The sequence below is a fragment of the Echinops telfairi genome, unplaced genomic scaffold (genome assembly GCF_000313985.2).
Source record: "Echinops telfairi isolate 266 unplaced genomic scaffold, ASM31398v2 ScPeMD7_7475;HRSCAF=8513, whole genome shotgun sequence".
Classification (NCBI taxonomy): Eukaryota; Metazoa; Chordata; class Mammalia; order Afrosoricida; family Tenrecidae; genus Echinops; species Echinops telfairi.
Window position 1 is genome coordinate 31,527,587 of NW_022111379.1, and position 8,483 is coordinate 31,536,069.

General features: G+C 47.2%; 1 protein-coding gene across 1 annotated transcript in view; it reads left to right on the plus strand.

Moving 5' to 3' along the window:
* Positions 1-222: 222 nt before the first annotated feature.
* Positions 223-8,483, plus strand: part of ADAMTS7 (ADAM metallopeptidase with thrombospondin type 1 motif 7) — a 53,239-nt gene continuing 44,978 nt past the window's right edge. The window contains 2 exon segments of the mRNA XM_004700026.2: positions 223-302; positions 1,044-1,147. Coding sequence (XP_004700083.2) covers positions 223-302; positions 1,044-1,147 — 184 coding nt within the window.

An 8,483-nucleotide genomic window follows, 5' to 3' on the forward strand; every position in this document is an offset into this window, starting at 1 on the left:
AGAAGCAGGCTGCCTCATCTGTTTCCCACGGAGCAGCTGGTGCATTCAGATGGCTGACTGTTTAATGATGAGCTCACTGCGTAACCCACTGACTCACCAGGGACCATCTAGTAAAGATTACAATGTCAAAGCTCTACAGGGAGGTCAGAATTGACTCGCTGGCACTCAGCAACAACAGCATCTTACACAGGCCCATGGCAGGAACCCCAGTTGAAGGGCTGGATGTCACAGCTATACAAGTGCACGGAGGACAGTGACAATAAGAACCTGAAAACCAGCGAACGGTTGTCCATCAGGACACGGTACGTGGCACAGACACGTAGAGCAGTTGCAGTCATCCAGCGTTGACTGGAATATTGAAAATGTCCACTGAACACCTGCTAGGGTGGAGGAGATATCAGCAAGCAAACCCAACCTTCTTCAGCCTCCTGGGGCCCTCGTGCTGGCTCCTTGATGAAGCTGCTAAAAAGACTGCCACTGGAAGGGTCCATATGGGACTACATGGAACTAACTCCAAGCTATGTAGGACTCTCTGGGTGGCAGCAGTGTTTAAAGAGCTGGGCTACTGATTGAAAGGTTGATGGTTTGAATCTCTCCAGAGGTCCCTTAGGAGAAAGTTCTGCTGATTCAGTTCCAAAGCATCACAGCCCTTGAAAGCCCTACAGAGCACGGCTCTATGCCAACATTCCTGAAGTCGATTCCATGATAACAATTTTTTGTGGGGGAGGAGGCAGGCTCTATTATTAAACAGAAATATCAGGTACAGAACAGTGCATATATGTGTAACCACTTACATAAAATATTCATTTTTCTTCTTCTGAAATTTTTCTGGAAGGATTCATGAGGACCTGAGATGGTGGTGTCTGCAGGAATAAGTTCTCAGTGATCAGAAGTCTGGTTTGGGATAAAAGAGTTACTTCTCTCTGTTTGCAACATCTTCATTTTAACCCTATGCAAGAATGAAAAATGAAACAAAATATTAAAATATAAGGCCTTTCACTCTGCCAGGAGCCTTCAAACCCCTTCTTTAATCCTCTTGACAGTTTCTCAGCCTTGGCATCGTTGACGTTCAAGGATCGGCAATTCTTTAAGGAAGTAAAAGAGCTGAGCACCAATTTGAAAGTGCAGCTGGAGGATACAAAGTCAAGTATGTAATGAAGTGTGCAAAGGCCTGGAATTAGAAAGTCCACAAAGGGAGAACATGCTCAGTGTATTTGAAGCTGAAAAAGTTGAAGAAAATGTTCAAGCATTGAGTTGCAATACCGAGGATTCCATGGACAAAATGTTGAACAATGCAGGAGCATCGAAAGAAAATGGAAGGAATACACAGAGTTGCTGTACTAAAGAGAACTGTAGACAGTCAACCTTTTCTAGAGGTAGCATATGATCAGGAACTGGTGGTGCTGAAGGAAGGAGTCTCAGCTTAAAGCACTTAAAGCATGAGTGAAAACGAAAACCAAGGCTTCAAGAATTGATGGAATATCAATAGAAATGTTTTAATAAACTGATGAATTGCTGGAAGCACTTTATTGATCTATGCTAAGACATTTAGAAGACAGTCACCTGACCAGCTCAAATAAAGGTAATCCAACAAGATGGATTGACAACAATATCATATGCAAGTGAGGCTTTGCTGATGATAATTTTAGAGTGATTGCAACAGGCCATCGACAGAGAACTGCCAGAAACTCAACCGGGATTCAAGAGGGGGTAGTGAGGAGATGCTGCTGTCAGATGGATCTTGGCTGTCAGCAGAGAAGACCAGAAAGATGCTTACTTGTGTTTTATTGAATAGGCAAAGGCATTTGACTTTGTTGATTGTAGCAAACTATGGGTAAGCTTACCAAGAATAGAAATTCCAGAACACTTCACTGTTGTCATGTGACACCTGTACGGAGACCAAGAGGCAGTCTTTAAAATCAGGAAAGGTGGGTGTCAGGGGTGTATCCTTATTCAATGTGTCTGGTGAGCAAATAATCTGAGAAGCTGGCCTGTATGAAGAAGAATGAGACAACGAAATTGGAGGAAGGCTTATTAACAGCTTGTGATATGCAGATGACACAACCTTGCTTGCTGAAAGTGAGGAGGACTTAAAGCACTTGCTACTGAAAATCAAAGACTACAGCCTTCAGTATGGTTTACGACTTAATATAAAGGAAATCAAAATCCTCACAACTGGACCAATAGACAACATCATTGGTCTAAATGGAGAACAGATTGAATTGCATCTTGTTTGGATCCACCCTCAGGGCTCATGGAAATAGTCATCAAGAAATTGAATGACAGATTGCACTGGGCAGATCTGTTGCACAAAACCTCCCTCAAATGCCTACAAGTGAAGACGTCACTTCAAGGACTGGGGTGCATCTGACACTGGTCCTGATATTTTCCATAGCCTTATTTGCATGCGAATGTTGGCCAATGAATCGTTAAGATCAAAAAGACGATGCATTTGAATTATGGTGTTGGTGAAGAATATTGAAAGTATCGTGGACTTCCAGAAGAACAAACCAGTCTTTTGGAAGAAAGATTGCCAGAATGCTCCTTAGAAGCAAGAAGGACTTTAGCTCACGCACTCCAAAGTCCACATTATCAGGAGAGACCAGTTCCTGGAGAAGAACAGCATGGTTGGTAAAGTAGAAGGTTAGTGGAAAAGAGGAAGACCCTTGACAAGATGGATTGACACAGTGGCTGCAACAATGGGCTCGTAGCAATTGTGAGGATGGTGCAGGACCAGGCAGTGTTTCTTTCTATTGTCTGTAAGATCACTATGAGAGTCAGAACCTAATAACAATGCTCTGTTGCAAGGGACTGTCCTATGCATCATCAGATGTTTAGCAGTATCCTTGGAGACCAGTGGCACTCTCCCCCGTCATTGTGACCACTGATCTTGTCTCTAGACATCATAAAATTCCATGGGGGCAATATCACCCCTGCCTAAGAACCCCTGCTTTGATGGACCAGTGATGTAGCGGAGTGGGAATAATCATTCCCATGGGACAGCAGGTTCAGCTCAAAAGAGGGTTTCCTTTGGATGGTGTGCTTCATTTGTTACTTATTATCTATCCATTCGTAGTTTTAAGTACCCAGTGCTCTTCGGTCCTTATATCTCAGGGTGGTACAAATGGTCAAGTGTTCTCCTACCAGCTGAAGGGTTGGGGGTCCAAACCCCCTCAGAGATGCTTCAGAAGACAGGCCTGTCGATCTTCTTCTGAAAGGCCACTGTCCAGAAAACCCCACAGAGCTGTTCTGCTCCACACACGTGACTTCGCCACCAGTCAGAACCGGCTCCGTGGGAACTAGCAACAACTGCAGTGCTCTTTCGGCAATGAAACTAGAAACGGATACACAGAAGGAGGACAAATCTCGTTGCTTTTTTTTTTTTAATTTAAAGATATCTTTGGATTAGCTTCTGGTAAAGGTTTGCTGCTAAATTTTGCTGAAGAGCTCCTGGAAATTAAACCCTCTGTACATACTCTGGCTATGAAGCATTTCGCCTTCTATCGCGCAACTAGTTTAAGTAACAACAAAGTTCGGTCAAGGCGAAGGGAAACTCACGAACTGGATATTTGATACTTTGGAAAATGACATCAGGCATGTTGAGATATGGAATTTCTTACTTTGTTCAAAAGCTACACTTTCCCCCCCAAATTTGGACCCCTCTGGTGTTGTGGGCCCATTATTCCTGTGCGGAGGCCGGCTGAGTCTAGTATCTCAATGGTTCCCCAAAGAGATTTGAAATAAAGGCCCCACAGCAGGGTCTGCGCTGAGTGAAGACAAGGATTTGCCACACGAATGGAAGCCGGTGGGGACTGCTGCTAGCCTGGGGGCCTAAAAACACAAACTCCAGGCTGCACTGCCCAGCAGACTGGAGCTGGGTTTGGACTTGGCAGCTTGCCAAGGGAGCAAGGGAGCAAGGTTGACAGGTCGCACTTTGGGCCAAAGAGGGCTGTGGGTCCTTTCTCAGACTTCTGATCTCTCAAGTGTCCTCTGTGTGTGTATGGTGAGTGGGGCCTGACAGATCTCTACTCAGACAAAAGCACAGCAGCATTTGATTAGTGCCACGTTGGGGGTGGCAAAGGGTGTACTAGAACCCCCAGGCACGGGGTCAGACACACTGCAGCCCAAAGGCCAAATCTCAGACACACCCCTTCATCCCCTTTCACTTGACTGCCTCCTTCGCATCCCTCTGACCTCACAGTTCAGATTGGCCCTCGTGAGGAAGGTCGCCGCTGACGGCCCCATGGGAACTCACCTTTCCCTGGGTGTTTTCTCCGTGTCCCCCCAGCCGCTGGTCTTCCTTACACGCCTCTATCTCTCTCTTCCAGAACAGGAGGGAGCGCGCGCGCGCGCGCGCGCGACCCCAGACTTTGTCTGTCTTGTTCCCTGCTGTGTCCCCAGTGTCTGGGCCCATAGAGAATACCCAGCGCATGCTGAGTGATGGGATTTGGGTGGAGCAGAGGAGTGGGGAGGGGCAGGGTATCTCCGGAGCGTACTGGGGAGGTCAAGGCAGATAGACTGAAGAACCCCTATGCTTGGGCACCAACGTGGGGGTTGGAGGACAGTGTGTGCGGTGGTTGCATTGTTATGCTCACTTGGTGGAGCCTGTGTGGAGGTAGGGGTGGACTTCAACCTGTCAATCAGGTGGTAGCCTGGGGATGCCTCCTTGTGGGTGTGGTCTTTTTATAAGAGAGGAACTTCTCTCTCTCTTCCTGCTCCCCCACCCCCCACCCTTCATCCTCCCTGCTTGCTTGAATTCTGGGTCTAGGGATGGCTTCAAGTGGGCTGCCACTGTAGGCACCCTGCCATGTTCCCTCGGACCTCGGATCCACGCAACTCTGCACCACTGACCTGTGATCTCCCTCTTGCCCGGTCCACCTTTCCCTTGCCCGCTGCAACGTGGCCTGCAGCGACGTGGTGAATCTGCAGAGGGCCCCGGCCAGCCTCAGACCCCTGCCTTGAGTCGGACTGGGCTGAGATGCTTTCTTGAATAAACTTACTTCTTAATATAAAGTTATTTCTTATACAGATAAGAATGTCCCTGGTTTTGTTTCTTTAGACAACCGAGCCTAACACAATGGGGTCAAAAGGCTGACAGGGGTGGTGGTGGTGAAGTGGGGAGGTTTGGTGGCCTGATTTGCACATGGAAGGAAGGGAAGGGTAGACAACCTTCTGCAGAGTCTGAGAAAGAGGGGAGGGCCGTGTGGGGTAGACACTCGAGGGGAAACCCAGTCCCAGGAGGTGCATTCTCACGATTTAATTTTTTAAATTATTGTGGTGAAATGTATACGACACAACAGTTGTCGTTTCAATCATTTCTGTGTCTAATTCAGTGACATTAATTACAGTCGCTCTGCTGTGCAGCCATCACCATTATCCGCTTCCAAATATTTTCATCCCAAATTCCTAGCCCTTAACAAACACTCTATACCCCTTAAACAATCCACCTCATCTCTCCCTCCCTCCCACCTATCCCTAGCAATAACTAATAAGCATTTGTCTCTATGCTATTTGCCTATTCTGCATGTTTCATATGCTGGGATGATACAATATTTGTCCTTTCGTGTCTGACTTATTTCACTCAGCATAATGAATGCAGATGAGGTTCATCCATATCATGGCCTGTACCAGCGCTACATTTCTCTGTCGAACCGAGTAATACCACACTGTATGGTTATACCACATTTTATTAACTACTCATTTGTTCATGGACATTTGGGTTGTGGCTAACTTTTGCCTATTGTAAATCGTGCTGCAATGAACATTGGTGTTTCATAGATCTGTTTGATTCCCAGCATTCTTTTGGGTGTTGTGACAGTTACATAATCTACTGTCAACTTGAGGAAGGGGTAGAGTCTAGCCTGTCAATCAGGTCACAGCTTGATGACCTCATATGGAAGTGCGATGGAGAGAAATAGCTCAATGGTGGCCAGACACACGCTCTCTCTGCTTCGTCTCCCTGTGGGATATTCCTGTTGAGAAGCCACATGGAGACACACTGATGCAGCCAGAGCCCTGGAGCTAGAGGAGCCACATGGAGACCCACACCAGCACTGAGATCCTTCCACCACCATTGGATCTACAAGACTTTCCACCCACTGGCCTGTGGTCTTCCTGCATTTGGTGTCATTGCATGTTTTGTGTGAGTCTGAAGAGGAATTTATAGACTGGTATCAGACAAATGGGCTAATATCTGACTTGAACTGGACTGGAATGTTTTCTCAATATACAATTACTCTGTGATATAAAGCTCTTTCTTATACCCATATGAGTGTCTATGAATTTGTTTCTCTAGACAACCTGGACTAACATAGGTGTATACCTAGGAGTGGAATTGCTGGGTAATAAGTTAGTTGTACATTTAACCTTTTGAAGAATCACTTTAGCAATGAACAAGGGATCCAATTTTTCCACTGTCAACACATTATTTTCCATTGATTTTTTAATCCCTGTCATCCTAGGGGAGTAAACTGGCATCTCACTGTGTTTTTTTTATTTTAGTTTTCCTTGTGTCTCATTCTGTTGAGCATCTTTTCCTGTGCTTATTGGTCATTTGTATATTGCCTCCAGTCCTTTGCTTATTTTTAACTTGGGTTGTTGGTGTTTTCTCTGAGTTGTAGGGAGTTGTGGGAGTTCTCTACAGATCCTGAATATTAAATTCTTATCCAATATAGGACTCCCAAAGGGTATTCTCCCCATCTGTGGATGCTGTTTCACATTTGATGCACAGGTTTTTCACTCTAAAGAAACCAATTGGTCTATTTTGTTTTTTGCTGACCATGCTACTGACGTTAGAACCATGAGTCTATTGTTGAAAACTAGGTGTCAAAGCATTACTTCCATGTTTTGTTCTAATAGTCTTATGATGAGAGTATTTATTCTTAGGTTGTTAATCCATTTGAGCTCGTTGTCACATAGAGTGTCAGGCAGAGACCCAACTTCATTCTTTTGTATGTGGAGACCCAGGTATCTCAGCACCACGTTATTGAAGGGACTGTTTATCCCCCACTGGAGGACATAGCACCCTGGTCAAAAATCAACGGACCATAGATGTAAGAGTTTTTAATCAATATTTTTCATAGGTGCAGATGAGAATTTTGTAGGCTGAGGTTGGAGGTCAACAAAGACCAAGGAAAGAATGGGGCATTTTGAGCACTGGGGAGGCAGAAGCTGAGGGGACCACAGACCCTGATGGAAGCATTTGTCTGACTGCCAAAAGATGCCTGCTCTATTGTGCCTAGAGGAAGGGGGTAATAAGTGGGTACCAGGGACATATGTTTATGGTATGGCGATGGGGTGGGATGGTAGGTGGTGATGGTCCGAATTGCCTCTGTCATGGGATAGCAAGGCCAGCTGCTGTTAGGGGTGGGGAGAAATGGTCGGTAGTTGAGTCTCGGCCAAGGGTGGAACAGTGAATGGGGCATTCTACTCTGTCCCACGGGATCCCTATGACTACATGACAGTGACATGTTTTAACTTACTAAGACAATCTCTCTTCTATCCTAAGGGTAGGTAGGTTTGTTTGGCAGGCTGTGAAATTTACAGCCTTATACAGGGCTAAGCAGGTTGATGGGTGGTCTCAAAGAGATCAAGGTCATGTGCTACAGGTTTCCCCCAGGCCAACAGGGCTTAGGGTGGGGGTGGGGCAGTTTTGAACAGAGTTTCAGGGAATGAAGGAAAGTTCTCAGGAGATTGGAACATGACCACAACTTGGGGTGGGTAGAAGGTGTGTGAGCCTCAGAGGGCAGGGTGGCCACCTGAAGCGGCTGGCCAAGTGGCAGAGGTTAAGCACAGCCTTCCTGAGGGACAAGAGGGAGGGTCCTCAGGGCAGGGTTAAATTTAGTGCAGGCAGGATGTGGAGGGCAGGAGCTTCCTGGAGACTTTGAAGAGTCCGGGGTAGGGAAGCTGGAAACCAGATTCCGGGTGCAGAGTTGGTGGTGGTGGTGGTTTTGGGGTGGGTGGGTGGGTGGCAGATAGCCAGGGTTTGGCCTGGGATATGTAAGTAGGGTTGGCCAGGCTCCAGACACCCAGCAGCTCTGTGCCGTCAACCATCAAACACTGCGCTTCCCTTCCAGGCAAACATTCACTTGGAAGAGAGAGCCCAGTGATAAGAAATGTTGGGACCTGGAATGGGAAAAGGCTACTGGCTCAGAGGAGGACCCAGGCCTATCTCCAGAACTGGCTTCAGAATAGGGCCTCTCTCAGCGACACCCACCCGTGCAAACCTCCCCGCCCTCCCCATCCCTGCAGCGCAACTGAGTGACCTAGGCCCTTGGGAAACCTCCATGTCCCTTTCCCTAGGAGAGACTGGCCAAGGAGAACTCCAGTGGGGTGCACTCCGTTCAGTTTAGGGACAAAGAAGAAATTCCGGAAATCCCAGATTCTTGAGGGACCTCCGAGAGCCCAGGACGGGAGGCCCCAGCGCAGCCATGCCACCAGGGGTCACCCTCGGCCCAGCGGGCGGCCGGGTGGCCGGGCGTCCG